At 51.2% G+C, this 22,133-nt stretch overlaps 1 protein-coding gene, 1 long non-coding RNA gene and 1 other non-coding gene across 4 annotated transcripts; 2 read left to right on the top strand and 1 right to left on the bottom strand.

The window, feature by feature from the left end:
* Positions 1–995: 995 nt before the first annotated feature.
* On the bottom strand, positions 996–14,294 carry LOC103350071 (neuroblastoma breakpoint family member 6-like protein). Of its 2 annotated transcripts, none has more exons than XM_070077772.1 (9): positions 13,914–14,294; positions 13,445–13,652; positions 10,731–10,815; positions 8,015–8,250; positions 6,741–6,792; positions 5,760–5,923; positions 3,806–3,913; positions 2,965–3,084; positions 996–1,401 (listed from the first exon to the last, which is right to left on the bottom strand). In XM_070077772.1, exons 2-9 carry the CDS (start codon positions 13,620–13,622, stop codon positions 1,391–1,393), a joined length of 954 nt encoding a protein of 317 aa, XP_069933873.1. In that variant the 5' UTR covers positions 13,623–13,652; positions 13,914–14,294; the 3' UTR covers positions 996–1,390. The 2 variants fall into 2 exon arrangements, with proteins under 2 accessions (XP_069933873.1, XP_069933874.1); XM_070077773.1 differs by having other exon boundaries at positions 13,794–13,927.
* On the top strand, positions 14,098–20,777 carry LOC138850548 (uncharacterized). The gene is made up of 3 exons (XR_011390454.1): positions 14,098–14,175; positions 17,355–17,562; positions 18,329–20,777. It is a non-coding gene; the product is annotated as an uncharacterized lncRNA (long non-coding RNA).
* Positions 20,778–21,150: 373 nt separating this feature from the next.
* On the top strand, positions 21,151–21,313 carry LOC127493884 (U1 spliceosomal RNA). The gene has a single exon (XR_007924421.2). It is a non-coding gene; the product is annotated as a U1 spliceosomal RNA (small nuclear RNA).
* Positions 21,314–22,133: the final 820 nt, after the last annotated feature.

The following is a 22,133-nucleotide window of genomic DNA, read 5'->3' on the forward strand; positions in this document are numbered from 1 at the left end:
CTTGCCTGACCTATGTCAGTTGTCAGAGTGGGGGACCCAATGCAGTTTTTCTGTGCAATCCCAGGGACTTAGTGACATTTGATTCTGGAATGATTGATGCACCTGGACTGGTGCTACCACTCTGTAGTATACAGGAGTGCACCTATGGAGATGGGAATTTAGGGGCCACCGCTGTGCCATAGCGGGTAAAGCTGCTGCCTGCAGTGCGGCTACCCGTATGGGCACCATTCCAGGACCCTACAGCTCCACCTTCAATCTAACTCCCTACTATGGCCTGGGAAAGCAGTAGAAGATGGCCCAAGTCCTTGGGCCCCTGCACCTGCGTGGGAGACCTGGAAGAAGCTCCTGACTCCTCTCTTCAGATTGGTGCAGTTCTGGACATTGAAGTCAACTGGGAAGTGAATCAGCGGATTAAAGACCTCTCTCTCTCTCTCTCTCTCTCTCTCTCTCTGCCTCTCCTTTTTCTGTGTAACTCTGACTTTCAAATAAAATAAATAAATCTTTAATAAAAAGAATTAATCTGAGTATTAGAAAAAAAGATGGGAGTTCAGGGGCAGACATTGTGGTGCCATGGACTGGGCTGCCACTGGAACACCTGCATCCCATATCAGAGCCGAGTATCAGACCTGCCTCCACTTCCAGTCCAGCTGTCTGCTAATGTGCCTAGAGGGAGCAGTGATGGTGCACAGACTGGGTTACTTGCCAGCCAGGACTAAGACCTTGACTGGCCTCATGGCGGCAGCTTCCACCTGGCCCAGTCCTGGCTGTTGGAGGCATTTGGGGAGTGAAGATTCTCTCTCTCTCTCTCTTTATATCTCTATCTCTATCATTATCTCTTTTTCTCTCTCACTCTGTGTGTGTGTGTGTGCATGTCACTGTGCCTTCCAAATAAAAACACCTTTAAAAAGAAGAATTAACATTGCTGTTTCAAGCTGGAGAATAAAAGTTTTAATTTCAACTTGTACAAAAAAGATAGGCAACAAAATGTATGTAAAATAAAATTTATTTTCTGAGGTTTATAAACCCTACTGTTCAAGTAAAATGAACATGTGCTTGAGAGCTGGTAAACCATCTTCAGGGACTTTTTTCTGCCTGTTTCTGGACGCAAATCCTTGCTCTTTCCAGGCTGTGGTGGGGAGGGAAAAGGATGAGGGCCTTTGAGGATCCTCTCCTGATCTGGGCATTGGTGTCTCAGGGGCTATCACATTTGTAGACGGAAGGGCTGGGATTTCCCCAAGCAAAGGGTCCATTGGTCCTGCGGTGTAATTTGGTTCTCAGAGATGGTGACTTCTTTGATTTAGACTTGCTTTGTTGTTTTATTTTCTCATCAACTGGAGAATTATTGGTGACTTAACTTTTGGTATTGAAATTAAACAAGTCATTTAATACTTCAGTTGTTACCTGAAATAGATAAACAAACAAACAAAAACAACTCATGAACAATCTTCTGTGTGCTCTTGCTGACAACTGCCTGGGGCTGGTGCTGGAGCTGATGGAAATGGAGGCCAGGGGGAGCCCGACTGTGGGGAAGGGGAGAAGTTACAGGAGTGGACCACAGGCTGGAAGGAGATGGTGGCGCTAGCACATGCAAGTCAGAGTCTCCTGAAGTGTGCTAGCTGCCCGTGGTGTGGGACACAGGGCCCCAGCACCTCCCGATGCCAACAGCCCTGCTCCCAGCTGCTGCTGCAGGTTAGTTAGCCAGACCCCCACCAGCTCCTCCTCAGCCTCAGTTAACCCTCCATGCTGCCCCTGGGGAAAATAAAGGTCTTTGTCAGGTCCCGGGATGAGAGTCATATCTCAAACATGCACATTCACAGACTTGTTACAGCAAAGAGAAGACAATTTGCAGGAAAATTTTCCTAAATCCATTTCATAGGAGGGTGGGGCCACAGGGAGAGCCCTACAGTGTGAGAGCCACCAGGGTCCTTGGACAATAACAAGACTGTGAGAAGATCATGGTAAAAAGGGGCTAAGGACTAAACCCACATGACCCAGAGTTGAAAAACCAGAGCTGGACACCAACATGGTTCTCTTCATCACAGAATGTCGGGGAAGGCAGAGGGAGGGCTTCCACCTGGAGGAAGCTGGACAAGATCTACAAGGTGAGCATGACTTTGGCTGGGACAGGAACACGCTTTGCCCGGTGAGTCTTGTCAATGTTCTTGTACAGATAGAAGGCAGGGGTGGGGGAAAGGAGTGAGCAGAAGCAGAAAAAGGGAAATTGCCAACTAAAGAGCAAGGCATAGATCTTGCCTGATGTCCCTGATCCCAGGGGAAAGCAACATTCTGCAAAGGTAATTTCTCCTCAGGGCGTTTCGAGGGATATCTTCAGGAACTAAACAAAAGGTTCTTAATAAAATGTGATGTGGAGGATTAGCCTAGTGAGCCACAGTGCCGACAATCCCGGTTCTTGCCCAGGTAGGGGCGCCAGTTCTGTCCCGGTTTCTCCTCTTCCAGTCCAGCTCTCTTGCTGTGGCCAGGGAAGGTAGTGGAGGATGGTCCAAGTGCTTGGGCCCTGCACCCACATGGGAGACCAGGAGGGAGCACCTGGCTCCTGACTTCGGATCAGCACAGTGCGCTGGCTGTAGCAGCCATTTTGGGGGTGAACCAACGGAAGAAAGACCTTTCTCTCTATCTCTGTCTCTCTCACTGTCTAACTCTGCCTGTCAAAAAAAATTTAAAAAAAAAATGAAAAGTGGAAAAATGCTCATTTCTCATAACTTAGATGTTTCCCATCAACCCATCTTCTTAAGGAAGGATTGGGGGTTTGGTTTTGATTTGTTCCTTCCATTGTAGGGGAGGCAAATGCAAACCCAGAAGCTATTCCCTAAAAGTTCGGTTTCCTTGCTGTTGGGTTCTCTTTGGGAGAAGAAGACCTAAAAGCTCTCTGTGTAGTTTCTTTCATGAGAAGACTCATTGAAGGCAACATTTTCAAAGACCTCCCGCTGTGCCCTCACCACTTACCTCTGCACGCAGGGTTCCTGCACACAGGGAGTCTCTGGTATTTTTCCCTGAGGACCCTGTTTTCATCATACAGCTGAACAATGGAATCCAGGACCTGCCAGTAAAGGTTGGAGGTGCATCCTGTCCAGGAGAGAATTACACTCAGGCAAGGCATTCACATTTGCTTAAGGGAAGGCTTCCTGCTAATTTCCTGAACTCCACTGCAGGGCCTGAGGGCTGCACTGACAGGCTGATGGGGAACAAGCTTCATGGTCACCTGCTTCCCAGCTCCAGCACATTCACATCATTCTCACACCCAGTGCTGCAATATGAGGAAGACTGGGCTGTGTGTGAGATTCGATCACACTTTTGGGGCCCAGCCCAATGATGCAGCATGGTGGCCTTGGCATGAGAGCAGTGGAAGGCGAGGGCTGAGGCAGAAGAACCCTAGGATCGACGAGGAGCCCTAGGAGCAAGGACCAAATGAGACACAGGAGGCACATGAGGATGGAAGCGGAGGAGAGTGATAAAGGCGGGACTCAGAAACCTGGGTTTTACTGAACCACACTCACATAAGCCAACAGACGCAGACCGTGCACAGAGTCAGAGGCACGAACACGGTTGGAGGTCAGATGGCTAAAAGTGGGAGGAAGAGTTTAGCGTGGTCAAGTCTCTACCTAAGCCTATTTGGTGGCTTCCAGAATAGGAGTTACAGCACTGGTGCTCACTCTCTAGCCAGGCCATTTGTATGAAGTGGGTGAAGCAGGTCTAACATGTGCTTAGATTCTGTGAAGCTCTGGCCCAGTGGCCTGCCTGTGGAAACACACCCACTGCCAGACTCAGGCCCCTCTAGTCCCCCTACCTCTGTCTCTGTCCACGGTGCTGAGGTGACGCTGCAGCATCTGTCGCAGGCTGACGTTGACCACCATGGTCTCCTTCAGATGCTGCTGTAGTTTCTGCATCTCATCTTCTGCAGCAGTCCACCAGGACGTGAAATGAGGGAAGGGAGGAAGAATCTTTGTCACTATGGGACAGCCAGAGGCTGCCGTACAAGATCCTGACTCTCCCTACCCCTCTGCCTACGTCATGCTCTCATCAGGGAACACCAGTCCCTGGGTGGGTTTCAAGTGAAGAATGGGCAAGCGCTGAGCACACTCTCAGGGCTGCCTCCACCCAAGGGCGTGGGAGGTGGAGGAGAGGCAAAGAGGAGGAACAAAGACCCTACGGCCTCCAGGTAAGGCCAGACAGTTCCCACGGAAGTTGTGGCCACCTCCTCGGTGTGACCTGCAGGAACTAGAAATACTTTCCTCTACTACATACCTTGCCCAGACCAGTTCAACACATGGTGAACACTTCCTCTGCAGCTCACGGTGAAATGTGAAAGGGAAATGGGGATTCCTTCCTAGGAGGATGATCTGAGTAATAAAGGGCACCTACTTATACCTGCCACGTGAAGGAGAGGGAGAAAGACAAACCTGACGGGGTTTATATTGCTAAGCAAATAGCCCAGTGGGTCCTGAGTGAATTAACACAGTCTCATTCTCCTGCCAAGAAAAGGTAATACACAAATATTCAAGGAAAGGGAGGCTGGACATCAAGAGAGAGAAGACAAAGACTGAAGCTGTGTTCTGAACACACACCAGCGATGCTGCTGCCCAGGGGGCTCCTCTGTCCATGAAGGAGCTGCTCTGGCCCCTGGGGGTTTTGGGAGGGGAGCATGCTGCTGGCACCATGGTTACTCATGGCCTTTCTTTCACCAGACATGTCGGCTCTTGGTTTGGATGGCAATGCAGCAATGAGAATAAACCACCCATGTTTCAGGGGGAAAAAAAAGAAACTTTGTGTTGCTGCACAAAGCGTGACATTGTGGCCATTTACCAGGGGTTGGCAGCATCAGAGACCTGCCTTCAGGAAAATCACCTTTCAACTGTCACTCTGATCGGACCTTGGGAGGAGGAAAGGGGACAGGATGCCTGATAACTGAGCAAGGCTGGCAGCATTCCTACATGGTTGGAAAATGCAGGTATTCCATCCACGGACTATAATTATCAAGACCATTTCAAGCACGGGGGGCTGGTGCTGTGCCATAGTAGGTAAGGCCACTGCCTGCAGTAGTGGCATCCCACATGGGAGGAGGTTTTCTAGTCCCAGCTGCTCCGCTTCCGATGCAGCTCTCTGCTGTGGCCTAGAAAAGCAGTAGAAGATGGCCCAAGTCCATGGACCCTGCACATGCATGTGACCCAAAAGAAGCTCCTGGCTCCTGGCTTCAGATCACATCAGCTCTGGCTGTTGTGGACATTTGGGGAAGGAACTAGCAGATGGAAGACCTCTCTCTTTCTCTCGCTTTCTCTCTCTCTCTCTCTCTCTCTCTCGCTCTGCCCCTCTCTGCCAGAATGTAACTCTGCCTTTCAAACTAATAGATAACTCTTGGAAAAAAAAGACCATCTCAGGAAAAGAGCTGTCCCAATAGAGGCAGGTTGTGTACATGGACTGTGGAGTTGGCTGAAACTTTCCCGTGCTCCCTTCACTCTCCTCTATGGGCCACTGTGCGTGCATCAGATGCTCTATGCCAGTGGTGGCATGGTGACTCAGGCAAGATGTCAACCAGGAACACTGAAAATCATCTGACCCACCCAGGACTGCACTTGACACCTGAGCCCAGCGCTGTTTTCAGCCTATATGCCTTTTCAAGGAGAAGCTTCTAGGCCTGTCTACAAGATGCTACAGCTCAGTTCAGACAGAAGTGGTGAGCATGCAGAAGGAAGAAGCTACTGGAAGGTTTTGAGCTGTACTTTATTTACAAGGGGAGGACTCACGGCCTGCGTCCTCAGCAGAGGTGGCTTCTTGTGCCTCAGACAGGACGGTGTCTCTACTGGAAGGCTGATCACAGTTGCGCTGGCCAGAAGGAGTCAGATACCGTTCATCCACTGCGTCCTCAGGTTCCACACTCCCTCCCTCCCCCTGGTGCTCTCTGTGGGGCCTGGTGGGAGAGGCAAGATAAGAGAGGTCACTGAGGCAGCCTGGAAGCAAAGCTCATTACAGGTCCTGATCTGAAGCTCATGGAAGTGGCACGAACACCAGAGAGGCCATCGCATCAAGAGGAAAGGTAGCATCCACTTCTGATGGGGCGGGGTGTGCTTAGAGCTGGGGTAGAGACAGCGGCAGGTGCTCAGTGCACTGACCCATAGCTCAGTGTAAAGAAGCAGACTCAGGAACTGCCCTAAATCCAGTTAGAGATCCAAAACAGTGAACAGAAGATGTGTAAATAAAGCATTGTATTTTATATTACATGAAATGGCCCATTGAACATTGGCTCCCGAGACAGCAAAACCTCCCTGATTTCTTCCAAGTTTTAGATTTCTCCAGATATTTGATGTCATTTCTGTGTTTTTTTTTTCAAGATAACTTTCTGGGAATGAAACATCTTCCAACAAATCTCAGGAAAACTGTGCAGAAAGATCAGGCATGTGAATTTGGGGTTCACTCATGAAGGTTTAAAATCACACAGAAACCAAGGGCCACTATTTTGTTTCCCTTTAGGTCAGACTGACTAAAAGTGAACTTGACACGTTACTAATAAATGGAAACAATGTATGAGCTCCCAGTAGAGCAGGTGACCATTGGAGACAGGACACATCCTTGTAAATCCATGAACAAAGAGGTCCCATCCGCAGTCTCTGGGTTGGCTTTGTTTGTTGCTCAGGGTGTTAACTTTAACCTCTGTTGGATCTCTTGCTTTTGGAATCCTCTCTAGTTTTCCTCGCTCCATCACTAGCCCCTTTACCATTCAGAGTTACCTTTGGGCCAGGGTCTCCTCTCTGTCTCCAGATTTCTGATCATTGTGATTCTCTGCAAAGCGAGACTAGAAAGCGAGTCAGAAACTAAGCAGGCCCCATTCAGACATCACAGACCTGAGACTCTATGATCAGAGACTGAACCTTCTGCGTGTATACTCAGAAAGCTCTGGGAGAATTGCCCCAGGAGGCCTCTGGGTTCACCTGGATAGCAGAGCCTTGGAAGGATTTCCTATCCCCTGCACAGGGTATTCCCGATGTGTGTCCACGATGTCTACAGTGTCTTCTTTTCCAGCTCACAGGAAGTAAGATATGTATAAAATTAGATTTGAAAGTATACTGAGTCTCAGGGCCAGCGCTGTGGCATAGTGGGTAAAGCCACCGCTGCCTGTGGTACCGGCATCCCTTATGGGGTCAGTACAAGACCCGGCTGTTCGACTTCCAATCCAGCTCTCTGCTATGGCCTGAGAAAGCAATGGAAGCCCACCCACGTCCTTGGGACCCTGCACCCATATGGGAGCCCCAGAAGAAGCTCTTGGGTCTTGGTTTCGAATTGGCACAGTGCTGGCTGTTGTAGACATTTGGGGAGTGAACCAGCAGATGGAAGACCTCACTCTCTCTACCTCTCTGTAACACTGCCTTCAAATAAATAAGTAAATCCTTGGAGAAAAAAAGCAAAACAAAACTTTAAATCTAGAATCCTACATCCAGTGAAAAGCCATTTCACAAATGAGATCTGGCAGCCAGCCTTGGGGCGTAGAGGGCTAAGCCAGTGCCTGCAGTGCTGGCATCCCATAGAGCCACTGGTTGCATTCCTGGCTGCTCCACTTCTGATCAAGCTCCTGCTCATGGCCTGGGCTCTTGCCACCCACATGGGAGACCTGGATGAAACTCCTGGCTCATGCTTCAGCCTGGCCCAGTGCTGCCACTGCAGCCTCCTGGGAAGTGAGCCAGCAGGTGGAAGATCTCTCCCCATCTTCTCCCTCTCTCTCTGAAACTCTGCCTTTGAAAACTAAAAAAGAAAAAAAAAAGGTCTATTTCCTGCCATGCTCATCAAGATGAAGTCAGTCTTCTGTACTCTTTCTTACTGACTGTAGATGGAACCTTGCAAAGAATAACTCGAAGGAATTACCTGAGTGCTCTGAAAAGTCCAAACTGCATGTGGATTAAGTGCCACAGACAAGAGCAAAAGAATGAGCTGGGGCGGTAAGGGCATGGTTCTCCCTCCTGTGAGGCGCTCTGGAGGAGGAAGGGCCTTTGGAGCTGCAGCCACTTACCCGCCGTGAGCTTTCTGGCAAGGCTCTCTGCCAGCTGGCTTCCTTGGGCCAACTGTTCACAGAATCTCTGTCCAAGGTGGCAGGCAACGTCCGTGCTCCTGAGGAGGCCCTCAAAAGCCTGGCCCGTGTCCTTCAGGTGCTGGGCAAAGAGGGAGCAGACCTCTCTCCCTTCCTGTATCTTGCGCCGTAAGTGGGTGAGTTCTCTGGCCCGAGCCTGAACTAGGGAGTCTTGTCCGCTAAGGTAGGGAAGAAGACAGAAATGTAAGATTGAATGACAGCTCACAGGAGCCTCGGCAGAGCCATCCACTAGAATTGCCGAAGGGCAGTGCCCATGGTGCATGCTGGTGTATGTTGTGAGGCTTGCCTTGGCAGGGGGAATGTGCACAGAGGCCCTGTGCTTGTTTGTTTTTGCTATGATTAAGATGCCCTTTCAGTCCCTCACCTCAGCCCACATCCATGTAGTGAACAGCAAGCAGTATGCCAATAGGGCCAGGAACATCTGTGTTGGGCAAGCTCGCCTGCTGGCATTGAGAGGTGGGAAGTCCCATAAAGGCCATGAAGGCAACATTCATTAGAATGACATGGAGATAGGCTGGCACTGAGGCTCACTAGGGTAATCTTCTGCCTGCGGTGCCAGCACCCCGGATTCTAGTCCTGGTTGGGGTGCCGTTCCTGTCCTGCTTGCTCCTCTTCCAGTCCAGGTCTCTGCTGTAACCCAGGAAGGCATTGGAGGTTGTCCCCAAGTGCTTGGGCCGTGCACCCACATGGGCGACCAGGAGGAAGCACCTGGCTCCTGGCTTCGGATCAGTGTAGCGCCGGCTGTAGCAGCCATTTGGGGAGTGAACCATCAGAAAGAAGACAGAAAGAAGACCTTTCTCTCTGTCTCTCTCTTTCACTAACTCTGCCTGACCAAAAAATAAATAAATAAATAAAGAATGTCATGAAGATGAGGATAACCAGTAGGAATGCAAAGATAGTACACGAGCTTCAGATGACGATTGTGTCATCTCTGTGAGATTTCCTTGTTTTCTAAAGCCTGAAGCATTTCTCATTGCCCCAACACAGGATGTGAGCTCTGTTGGACAGACATGGCCATGTGTTATTCAGCTTACAGCACTCAGTAGAGGTACACATGGGGCATCCAGTTAATGCTGAGAACCACAGAATCCTGAAGCTGGACCAAGCCTCAAGAGTCACCCACCCTATCAGATGCCTGAATGTTCTCTTTCTGTCAGCCAAGTGGTTGTTCTCACATTGTCAATCTCTAATCCCTAGAAACGCTACAAAGTGTGGGGCAAGTCAAGGCCTACAGGAGAATCAAACAGGGGCTTCAGGCCTGTACCCCCTTCCAAGTCCTATCTCTGTTTGCATGGTTTTACACACATGACTGTATAGGATCACTTCAGCAAAGTGCTCAAAGACAGTTTGAATGCCACAATCTACCCTATGTTAGAAACTCTCTAGGAAGGGAAATGCTGGCCTTGAGAAAAGTAATAATTCATTTTTCAGGCAATAGCTGCACAATTATGCACTTACTAAATAGCCCTATAGTGCTTAAAAAATTGGTAGAGAGGAAATAGTTTTAAAATGAAAAAATATCGGGCCGGCGCCGTGGCTCAATAGGCTAATCCTCCGCCTAGCGGCGCCGGCACACCGGGTTCTAGTCCCGGTCGGGGCGCCGGATTCTGCCCCGGTTGCCCCTCTTCCAGGCCAGCCCTCTACTGTGGCCAGGGAGTGCAGTGGAGGATGGCCCAGGTGCTTGGGCCCTGCACCCCATGGGAGACCAGGAAAAGCACCTGGCTCCTGGCTCCTGCCATCGGATCAGCGCTGTGCGCCGGCCGCAGCGCCGGCCGCGGGGGCCATTGGAGGGTGAACCAACGGCAAAGGAAGACCTTTCTCTCTGTCTCTCTCTCTCACTGTCCACTCTGCCTTTCAAAAAAAAAAAAAAAGAAAATATCTGTAAAAGCTGGAAAATATCTCTTGTAGGAAAGCTCATTAATGCGGCCCGTGCCATGGTGTAAATGTTAAACTGACAGGACACCAGTATCCAGTATGGGTACAGGTTCGACCCCCAGTTGCTCCTCTTCCAATCCAGTTCCCAGATGACAGCCTGGGAAAAGCAGCAAAATCTGGCCCAAGTGATTGGGCCCCTGCAACCAATGTAGGAGAACAGGAAGAGGATCCTGGCCCCTAGCTCTGGCCATTCCCTGCCCCAGCAGTTGAGGTTATCTGGGGAGTGAACTAGCAGATGAAAGATCTCTCCCACCCCAACATCTGTCTCTCCCTCTCTTTGTGTAGTTCTGACTTTCAAATACACAAATAAATCTTTCTAGAAAATGCCATTAGTTACAGTCACCATGTCTATAAGAAAGAGCAAGTCTAGCAAGTACAGCAGATCACTGAGATTCCATGTGTGTCAGAGATGGTGCCAACCACTTGTACTGGTAGTGTGACCTCGTGAACCTCTGCAGGAGATGCTGTCAGCACTTTCCTCTTACAGGTGAGCCAGCCCAGGAAAGTTAAGAAAATGGGTCAGGGACACACAATTGGACATGCACTGTAGTGTCCTACCCAGGCATTTGATCCGTTTTACCCATATGTTACTTCATGGAGAACCCCACGCCCTACCTCACCCCAAACCCACAACCCCACTGATAGTCTTGGTCCGGTTCAGCCATGATATTTCCACTTCTCCTTGCACAGACTTGCTCCTTACCCCAGCCTCGCAGCTGATCGCATCTCCTCAAAGTCAGGCTTCTCCTCCAGCACCGATGCAATGAGGTCTTTGTACTTCTCACACCCTGAGGAAACAGAGTCGCACCCTCCTCAGCGGACAGGTGGCCATGCAGCCGAGGTCACTGTCTATGGGGAGGACGCACAGTCCCCTCCACCACACAGGAAACCCAGGCACCAGGCTATGTGCAGGGATTGTCACTCCTGTACTCCTTGGACTCCTGAGTGTTCCCCAGTTTAGAGATGAGGAACGAGAAGCTCATGGAAGGTAGAGCAACGTGACGAGAGGACTGGATTTGAATGAGGCAATGCCAGGGTTCACATCTCCTAGGCCTCATCTAAGTCACGGGCCACTGCAAGCAGCAAGCCCTGGGGCTTCTTCAATGAAACGTTGACCTGGGAATTGCAGCAGTGATTTCCTTGTTTGGGAGGACACCAAGGACTGTAGGACTGATGGTTCTCCTGTGTGGAGTTTCAGTAATCCCCGAATAGTTTGAAGATTTAAAAAACTTTCGTGGGAGCTGCAGCCCATATGGGAGCGCTGATTCAAGTCGTGGCTGCCCCACTTCTGATCCAGCTCCTACTAGTGAGCTCCTGGGATGGCAATGGAAGATATCTCAGGTACTTGGAACCCAGCCACCAAAGTGGAGACATGGATGCAGGGCTCCTCACTTTGGCCTGTCCAGCCCTGTCAGTTTTAGCCACTTGGGCAGGGAATCAAGGAATGAAAATTCTCTCTCTTTGTGTGGAGCTTAGAGCTTCTTCTGGGTCTCCCACATGGGTGCAGGGGCCCAAGGACTTGAGCCTTCTTCTATTGCTTTCCCAGGCCAGGCAGAGAGCTGGATCAGAAGTGGAGCAGCCAGGACTCAAACCAGCACCCATATGATATGCCAGCACCGCAGGCAGTGGCTTTTTTTTTTTTCTTTTAATTTGACACATAGAGTGAGACAGTGAGACAGTGAGAGAGATAGAGAGAAAGGTCTTCCTTCCGTTGGTTCACCCCCCAAATCTGTGCCAATCCAAAGCCAGGAGCCAGGTGTGCTTCCTCCTAGTGTCCCACGCAGGTGCAGGGGCCCAAGCACTAGGGCCATCCTCCACTGCCTTCCCGGGCCACAGCTGAGAGCTGGACTGGAGGAGGTGCAACTGGTTCTAGAACCTGGTGTCCACTTGGGATGCTGGTGCCGCAGGCAGAGGATTAAGCAAGTGAGCCATAGCGCCAGCCGCCCAGGCAGTGGCTTTACCTGCTATGCCACAGTGTCGGCCCCTCTTTTATTTTTAAAGAGAGATCTGCTATACTTTGAGTCAGATGCCAAATGCCTACAACAGCCAGGTCTGGGCACAGGTTGAACACTGAAGCTCCATCTGGGTCTTCCATGAGGGTGTCAGCTACTCACTTACTTGAGCCATCATCTTTTGTCTCCCAGGCTCATTAGCAAAAAGCTGGATCAGAAAGCAAAGGCAAGACTATATCCCATGTGCTCCCACATGGGATGCAGCCATCCCAAGCTGCACTATAGCCCACTGGGCATGACACCTGCCCTGAGGAGCCAGTACTGAAATCAGACATTCCAACAGGGGATGTGGGTGTCCCAAGTGACAGCCTAAACCCTGAGATATCCACCTTTAATTGTAGTATACTTTTGATAATGCGATGTCTTAAAGATCATTTTGCATTTCATTGTCAGGGAAGCTATAATTTTCACTGTTCACTGTGTATGACAATAAACCGTATCACAGGTTTGAAGCCCTCCCATACTCACACTGATCAATTGAAAAATCATGGTTGAAATTTGAAAGCAAACAACTGCAGTGTAGCAGGTGCCCTCCTGTAGCATCCCTGCCCTCGCAAGCTCTTGTTCCCGTGTACACTTCAGGAACTACAGCCTCCCCCTCTTCCCTCTATTATTAGCAGCTTTAAGATTTTCCAGTAGATTTCCGAATGGTAAAGCTGGCTATGGAGACGGGGAGCCAGCACCTACACTGGCCTGGCTTGCAACTGAGACCTGCAGTCTTCTGCACTTGGCCTTGTTCCCCTCATGCTCATGTCTGGGGGCCACATCCTGGAGGGCCACCTGCCCTTGCTGGCTATCTGCAAAGTTCCTGTGCAGGGTGAGACAGAAAGGGTGGCATAGGTCTCAGAGTCTCCTGGACATGGCCTTCTCGTAAGCAGAGAATGAGCAATGGCTTCTCTGCACTTCTGGGGAAAAGAAACTTTTGCAGGCATTAGGGCTTCCCTCTGTGCCTGCCAGGGCTGCTCTCAGTGCCAGATGCCTGGGAACAGACAGTCCCGAGCTCCTTGAAGGCAGGCGGGTATCATTACCCCTTTCAGGCCAAGTGAAGCTACCTGTAGATGGGTGCTTAGTAAGTGTTTGAACTGAATGCTGAGACAGTGGAGCGCACAGCGCTGCCCTGGTTCCTAGGAGCTGACACAGGTCCCTGAGCCAGAAGAAGCAGTTACTGCCTCACCTGGGGTTTTAGTCTCCTCCTCCCTACCTTGTCCCTGCAAACTTTCATCTTTGTGCCTCTGTTTTCTCCACTGCGGCAAGCTGAGGATGAAATACAGGCACCTACCGACCCAGAGTACAGTCAGGGAGTTTACTTTGACGAAGAACAGGGAAGATAAAGTAGGGAGTGTCCATTTCTCTGAGGAAGGGAACCCCCACTTCTCAGTCTGGGCCCGTGGCTCTGCAGACCTACCATGCCTCTGCAGGCGGTTGGCCAGGAAGTAAACAGTAGCTCTGGCAGTGAGGAATTTCTCTCTCATGTCTTGGACGTCCTGCTGGCTCCTCTCCAGCTTGGCCCGCGGGTCGTAGTAGGGGTCCAGGGCACTGCTGTTAGCCATTGTGCCAGGAACAGTGCTGGGAGGTACTGCCATGATGAAGCTGTGTCAGAGCAGAGCCAGAGCCTGGACAGGAGAAAGCCACACAAATAATGAGCTACACACACGTGAGTGCACTGTGCTGACAGTGGTCTTGCTTAGTTACACACACGTGAGTGCACTCTGCTGACGGTGGGGTGGTCTTGCCTGGTAAGCTCCTACACTCACCAAGTTGCTCAGCTCTAAGTTGTGAGTGATACCAGATACAATTAGTATCTCTGTAACTCTTCTTCACATCAAAGAGGGGGTGTAAAGAGAGTCAGGAATGCAGATCTCACTCTAACTTGCTTTTGGGAGGAACTTTGTCAGCAGCCACAACTCTCAGACTCCTTAGAGACAAATGTGAGGCCCAAGATGCCAGAGGTCTGAGCTGAAGGCACTGCCCATACACAGACGCTGCCGCAGGAATGTGGCCAGAGGCCCCAGGCTGCCAGGGAACGGTCTGAAGTCACAATAGCAGAACTAGAAGGTGGGGGGGTCGTGGACTCTCAGGAACCCGTGAGTTCTTCTGCTCATCCCCAATGGGCACCATCCCCTCCGCAGCACACAGGTCTGTGCAAAGGGGTCTGGTGGCCTAGCGGCTGAGGGGTTGAGGGACAGGCAGACTCGGCCTGGAGTCCTCGGGTCCCCATGGAGAGCTCGTGACGGCCAAACCCTGTTCCCGGCGAAGGGACCCGAGAGCGGCCGTCACCGCGACCCTGTGCCTGGGGAGCCCGGAGCTGGACACGCGGCGTTCCCGAGTGCCCGCGGGCGGCAGGGGCGGCGGGGGCAGGGTTTTCCCTGAGTGGAGGCGGCGCCGACGAGGGCGCTCCGCGGCCTCGGGCCCACTCTCTCCGGTGGGACTCGGACCCGGGCGTCTGCGGGGAGCGGGCTCCTGCGGCGGGCGGGCGAATGCCACTCCGCTTCCCGCGGCCACCCGACTCCCAACGCACAGGTAACCCTCGCGGCACACAGCGCGCCTCCTGCTCGCCCATCGGCGGTGCCCGGGGCTCTGGAGCTCGCAGCGTCGCCCCGCAAGGCCAGCCGCAGCCCGCGGCCCCTGTGCGGGCAGAAGTTGTGTCTCTGTGGCGCAATGGGTTAGCGCGTTCGGCTGTTAACTGAAAGCTTGGTGTTTCGAGCCCACCCAGGGACAGCCGTCAGCACTTTTACCACGTTTGATAATAAGTCAGTGAAATGCCCTCACTCTGATACCCTCAAGGGGTCCTCGCGTCCCCAACGGGGTTCTCAGAGAACGGCTGGTGGGATGTAAACCCTGTGGTTGAGGGGTGCAGATCACCGCCCCTATTACTCTGTGACAGATAGTGCAGGAGCGGTGCCCCTAGCAATTAGGCCATCTGCACCTGTCTGCGGAGATGAGAGAATCTTCCCCTGTTGAGCTGGTGGCTCATGTGGGCTCAGGTTTCTGCTGAATCTCAGGAGCAGAGGTTGAGTCTGACTTTATAGGCTCTCTCTCTCTCTCTCCCCCTCCACCACCCTCCCTCCCACTCTCTCCCTCCCACACCTCCATCTCTCTGTTAACCCCTGCATGGTATTTTCCCACTGGCGGTGTCACTATGAGTTTCTAGTTTTGATATTATGAACTTCACTTCTCTGGTACCTACAGGGATCCATTCCCTGTTTGTGGGTGAGTATCTTCAATTGCCTATCATCCTGTGCCTTCTGGAAGTTCTTGATATTTGAGCCTGCAGCAGAGAAAAGAAGCTCCCATTCTGTCTTTCTAATACTTGGTTAAAAGGGCAGGGTGTGCTTAGAGCTGGGGTAGAGACAGCGGCAGGTGCTCAGTGCACTGACACATAGCTCAGTGTGAAGAAGCAGACTCAGGAACTGCCCTAAATCCAGTTAGAGATCCAAAACAGTGAACAGAAGATGTGTAAATAAAGCATTGTATTTTATATTACATGAAGTGACTCTTTGAATACTGGTTCCTGAGACCACAAAACCTCCCTGGGCTCTTCTACCTTTGAGATTTCTCCAGATATTTGATGCCACTTGAGTTTCTTTTTCAAGGTAACTTTCTGGAAATGAAACATGTGCCAACAAATCTCAGGAAAACTGTGCAGAAAGATCAGGCATGTGAATTTGGGGTTCACTCATGAAGGATTAAAACTCACACAGAAATCAAGGGCCACTGCTTTGTTTCCCTTTAGGTCAGACTGACTAAAAGTGAACTTGACACGTTACTAATAAATGGAAACAATGTATGAGCTCCCAGTAGAGCAGGTTACCAAAAGAGTTAGGACACATCCTTATATATCCATGAACAAAGAGGTCCCATCTGCAGTCTCTGGGTGGGCTTTGGTGTTGTTGCTCAAGGTGTTAATGCTGACCTCTGTTGGATCTCTTGCTTTTGGAATCCCCTCTAGTTTTCCTCGCTCCATCACCAGCCCCTCAGCATTCAGAGTTACCTGTGGGCCAGAGTCTCTTGTCTGTCTCTTTTCATTGTGATTCTCTGCAAAGCAAGACTAGAAAGCCAGTCAGAAACTAAGCAGGCCCCATTCAGACATCGCAGACATGGATGGGACTCTATGAGCAGAGACTGAACCTGCTGCGTGTATACTCAGAAAGCTCTGGGAGAATTGCTCCAGGAGGCCTCTGGGTTCACCTGGATAGCAGAGCCTTGGAAGGATTTCCTATCCCCTGCACAGGGTGTTCCCGATGTAGATGCAGGATGTCTATAGTGTCTTCTTCTCCAGCTCACGGGCCCCTTGCATAGTTGCCTTCAGGATTTCTCCAGCTGGAACCTTCATTTCCACCCCAAAGCTGCCCACCAGAGCGTGGTTTGATTCCCACTAATGCTCCTCCTGCAGACCCCACTGCAGTGTGGTGGGAGAGGACAGGCAACCCTGTCCACCTCCATCCCACCCAGAGTGCAGCCCAGGCACCATCAGCCCTGGGCCTCTGGTGCGCTCACATGTTCCTGGAGGGAGTCTCTCTCTACAGAGAGACGCCAGAGAAATCCACTTTCCCAACACCAGCATCTGCTTTATCTGGTGCATAACCTGAACACTGAAAGGAAACAACTCACAAGCAAGGAATTCCAACTGACCCATTTTAGTAAAGAGGAAACAAATTCAGCATGGACCAATCACTTGATCAAAGGAAGGGCATGGATGAAATGAATTACCATGCTGAGATGAGAGCTGGCCTGGAAAAGGGGCAACTGGGACAGGGGCAACTGGGTGCCCCAACCAGGACTAGAACCCGGTGTGCTGGTGCTGCTAGGTGGAGGATTAGCCTATAGAACCATGGCGCCGGCCTGGAAAATCTTTCTTAAAAAATGATCTCAAGTTTCTGGGCACTGCAGGCAGCCTCCTGGAAGAATGGAGCAGCTGTTCCAGCTTCACAGATGTGGCTGAGAGCTAATTTTGAGTTGCTGGACAAGGTTGAGGCCACCACAGCAGCTGGGAAGACAAGGGGGCTGGAGGAAATCTCAGAGAGGAAAAAGCCAGGAAGGCAGTTCCAGGCATGTGTGGAGCTTGTGCGAGTTTGGGTGGCTCCAGGCAGTCCTGGTACAGCTAAAGGGACCCAGAGAGACCTCAGCTGCCATCTGCTGAAGGGGAGATGGGCACAAGCACATGGGCCTCTCCTACCCATGGGGAGACTGGGTTGAGCCAGGTTTTGGCCTGACCCAGCCCCAGGTGTTGTGCACATTTAAGGAGTGAATTATTGGATAGGGGTCCTCTCTCTATGCCTCTTATTTTCTCTCTGTCTCATTTTCTCTCATCCAAGGCCCTTCCCACACCAGGGTGTGGGGGAAGTGTCTTCCTGGTGCCTCCCTGAATCAGCCTGCTAGCCTAGAGGTCTGGTAAGTCTGGGGCTTCCTGTGTTTCAAAGATGTCCAGCTTTATGTTGGATTGCCAAAGACAAGTCAGTGGACAGGAAAAGTTCATCTTTAGGAAAAAAAATCCAACAGCCCTGCTCCCAGCTTCTGCTGCAGGTGAGTTTGCAGACCCCCACCAGCCCCTCCTCAGCCTCAGTTTACCCTCCGTGCTGCTCCTCGAGAATAAATAAAGGTCTTTTCAGGCCCTGGGATTATAGCCATAGCTCAAACATGACATTCCCAGACTTGTTACAGCATACAGAAGACATTTGCAGGAAAATTCTCCTATATCCACTTCATAGGAGTGTGGGGCCACAGGGAGAGCCCTACAGTGTGAGAGCCACCAGGGTCCTTGGACAAGAACAAGACTGTGAGAAGATCATGGTGACAAGGGGCTAAGGACTAAACCCACATAACCTAGAGGTCAAAATCCTGAGCTGGACACCAACATGTTTTCTGCTATGTCACAGATTGTCAGGGAAGGCAGAGGGAGGGCTTCCACCTGGAGGAAGCTGGACATGTTCTACAGGGTGAGCATGACTTTGGCTGGGACAGGAACACGCTTTTCCCGGTGAGTCTTGTCAATGTTCTTGTACACATAGAAGGCCAGGTGGGGGAAAGGAGTGAGACGAAGCAGAAAATGGGAAACTGCCAACTAAAGCAAGGCATAGATCTTGGCTGATGCCCTGTGCCCAGGGGAAAGCAACATTCTGCAAAGTTATTTCTCCTTAGGGCATTCCAGGGATATCTTCAGGAAATAACCAAAAATTCTTTAATGAAAAGTGAAAAAATGCTCATTTCTCATTCCTTAGGTGTTTCCTGTCAACCAGTCTTCTTAGGGAAGGATTTTGGGTTTGCTTTTGATGTGTTCCATCTGTTGCAGGGGAGGCAAATGCAAACCCAGAAGCTATTCCCTAAAGGTTTGGTTTTCTTGCTGTTGGGTTCTCGTTGGGAGAAGACCAACAAGAAGAAGATCTACAATGAGAAGACTCATTGAAGGCAAAGATTTTCAAGTTGTGATCCTGCTCCAGGCTCGAGTTGTGAAATCAAGACTATAAGCACTTACTATTGAGATTGTACTGAAATAATATGGGTGGTTACTTCTAGCAAAGGTTCTTGTTTCTTTGATTTTTTTTAAAAGATTTGCTTATTTTATTTGTGAGGTAGAGCTACAGGGACAGTGTGCCTGCTCTCCCTTATTTTTGTTTGTTTGTTTGTTTGTTTTCTAGCAAAGGATAGATATTCCAAGCTTTTTTAAGGTGCATCAAAAGTTTCCAAAGAACCACCTGGAATATTTCTCTTATTCTATGCCAACACAAAAGTCCTACAATATTCATGCTGCTTGTTACCTTCCCTTAGCCCCAAACAAAGCATGCATTGAGTTCTATGGAGTGCTTTCCTATCTTCTCATGCTTCCTGAACCCCCTGTTGTGTGGCAGCCCAGTTTCTTTTCCCTGTCAGTGACTCCTGTCCTGAGGTCCCCCACCTGGCCACACCAGTAGTCTCAGTGTCTACTTCAACACACCCGTTACTGCATAGGCTGGTGGAAGGCTTTTTTTACTGGTGGCCAAGGGGAGGGCACTTGCAGGAGAGTGGCAGGGGGTCTTTTCCTCAGCTTAGTAGAGAAATAAAAAGCCAAGAAACAGTTGGCAGAGAGCCAGAAACTTTTATTCGAAAAGAAACTTGTATTTGATTGGCAAGTGACAGAGAAGGCGTCTGGTCCGAGAGGAGAGCAGCAGAGAGCCTGAGCTGCACACTGGCTTTGAGGACATGTCCCAAGTTTTAAGCCGTTACTGTCTGTTCATTAGGTTATCCTATTGGGGGCGTCCATGGGACAGGGCTTTCACATACTGTATGTTGACTGGCTTGGGGCTCATGAAGATAGCGGAGGTCTCCTGGAGACAGTCAGTCTCTTTAGGGGCCCAGTCCCCTCCTCTGCTAGCTCTGGGTGGAAGACTGTAACTATCTTGAAGGTGTGATTTAAAAAGCCAAGGGTCACACAAGATAGCCAGGATCTCCTTAGAGCTAGTCTGAATCTCTCCAGGGGCTCAGTGCCTTCCCCTGCCTGTTCTGGGTGAAAGAGTACACCCACCCTGGCTGGAGGTGTGATTTAAAGCACCAGGATCACACATGCAGGCGCTGATGCGGGCCGGAAGTGCGATGGGCGAAGAGCGCTGCCTGAAAAACGCAGAGGGGACAGTGACCATGCAGCTGGGGCCAGCGGGGTCAGCTGCTCAGGCTCCGGGTGCGGAAGCACGCCCGAGTCCCGTGCGAGAAAAAGGTCATAGCACAGCCTGTTTCAGGAAACTCGCTGGTATCTGGGGATCAGCGCAAGGAGAGCCCAGGAAGCCTGAGGAACTCACTGTATGTATGCACAGCGAGTTGTGTGAGGCTGTGCTGGGACAGAAGGGGCGGAACTCATACTTACCTGGCAGGGGAGACACCATGATCACGCAGGTGGTTCTGTTAGGTAGGAAGTCACATATGAGCTTATGTGTGTGTGATAAAGGCCTAAAGAGTTGACATGTAGGTCCAGCATATGCATCTCAAAGTCATCCCAATAACCTGCCAGGGGCAGCCCAGTATTTGCATCCTGCCCTGCTCCCTCTACACAGCAACCTGCCAGCTGGGGGTCCCCGCCCCTTCTGCCTGATCACCTTCCAGGTGCAGCCCAGTATGTGCACTTCAAACATCCTAGGGATCTTCCAGAGGGTCCCGCCCATCCTTCCTCTAAGCAGGGCAATGGCAGCCAGGCTTCCTGCTGTTTCTGAGAACTTCAGAAGCAAAACTCAGATAGGAACCTTTCGCATTTACATCCAAAAAGTCCTTTGTTCCGGGAAGAGCAGAGGCGGCAAGGCAAGGCCCATCCCCTTCAGAACCCCTGGCCTCAACCATCTGCCTGGCCTGCCCAGGTGTACTCTCTCCACTCAACCATGTAACCTCACTCTTCCCCAGTCTGAGGGACTGACTGGGCACTCTCTCTCAGGGTCTGTCTGGAGAGGTGCCCATCCATTCTTACTTTGGCCCTGCCCTAATAAACCTTGCTGTTTTGCTTTCCACTTACTCTCTGTCTCATGCCTGATTTCTTGCTTGGGCCCAGACAAGAACCCTGCCAATCTCTGGTAACCGTGCTCCCAGGGCGAGGCTCGTCCATTTCACTGCGGCAGTGCTAACCCCTGCGACTTCCCCATATGGGGGAAACTCGACTGCAGAATGTGTGGTAGTGGGGACTGTGTGCTCGCTCTCCCCTGATTTTTCTCCAGTTCAAAGAGTAGATGCTCCTCAGGCTTATCAAAGCAGGTGTAATGCATGGAGAAGGATCGGGTCTCCGCGCGGCGCCCGCATGGGTGGGGGAGGGAGGGACGGGGCAGGCACAGCTGTCACTCAGCTCGTGGAGGGCGCGCTGGTGGTTCTGCTGCTGGGCGCGGGGTGGGCGGGGCGCCTGCGGTGGCGTCCCGGACGGGGCGGGGCTCTGTAGATAGAGCAACGCAACGCAGGGGCTGCTGGTCCGGGACCTGCTGTAGATTCACGACCGCTTTCCCGAGCTGTGGGAGAAAGCACGTGACCGCTGGCGGCACATACGTGCGCTGTGCGTGCGTGAGGGCGAAGAGGGCCCGGGGCGGGGGAGGTTGAGGGGCGCAAAGTGAGCGCGTGTGTAGAGTGCGGGGCGTGTGAGGCTGTGCTGGGGTGGAGGGTTTGGTCCTCAAACTTACCTGGAAGGAGAGACACCAATATCAGGCAGGCGGTTTTCCCAGAGCGAGGCTCTCCCATTGCACTGCGAGAGTGCTGACCCCTGCGATTTCCCCACATGCGGGAAACTCAACTGCAAAATTTGTGGCAGTGGGGCACTGCGTTCCGCTCTGCTCTGACTGTACTTCGTTGGAGAGTAAGTGGTTACTACCCTGCGGCAGTACAGACTGTGTTGTAGGTGAGCAAGTACTTGCAACTCTGCTGGGTTCCACAACCCTACTTACTGCATCTACACTGGTAATTTTCATGCAGTCTCATTCAATGGTAACACTTTTTTCTCCTTGTATCTGCTCTCTTCGGACTCATAGGTAATAATAGCTCTCACACTTTTTCTCCACGTAAACTGGCACAGGCTAGCGGTTCTATTCATTATTTTCACTTTCTCATAGCTCACTATGTTCTTTGTACTTTTCCCTCTAGGGCTTGCTGCAATTTGCATCTCATTTGCAGCCCAGAGCCATGATCCCTGGTGGTGCCAGGTCCTGAAGAGGAGCAGTAGGCCCCTCTAAGACAATTATTCAGGGGACATCCTTACAGGTTTTACAGGAAAATGCAAATAAACCGCCTCAAACGAGGAAAGAAGGGCTGCTTCTCATGTAACAGGAAGCTCAGTGCTGGTTAGGGTTTCAAAATCTACAGCCTCACCACATTCTCTTCCTATGATCCCACAGGAACATCCCATAGGAGCCACTGCCTCCTGCTTTTGTATACACTTTCTTTTTATTTTTTTTTAATTTATTTATTTATTTATTTTATTTTTTTGACAGGCAGAGTGGACAGTGAGAGAGAGAGACAGAGGGAAATGTCTTCCTTTGCCGTTGGTTCACCCTCCAATGGCCGCCGCGGCCGGCGCCCCGAGTTGATCCCATGGCAGGAGCCAGGTGCTTCTCCTGGTCTCCCATCGGGTGCAGGGCCCAAGCACCTGGGCCATCCTCCAC

Source organism: Oryctolagus cuniculus, chromosome 7, assembly GCF_964237555.1.
Source record: "Oryctolagus cuniculus chromosome 7, mOryCun1.1, whole genome shotgun sequence".
Classification (NCBI taxonomy): Eukaryota; Metazoa; Chordata; class Mammalia; order Lagomorpha; family Leporidae; genus Oryctolagus; species Oryctolagus cuniculus.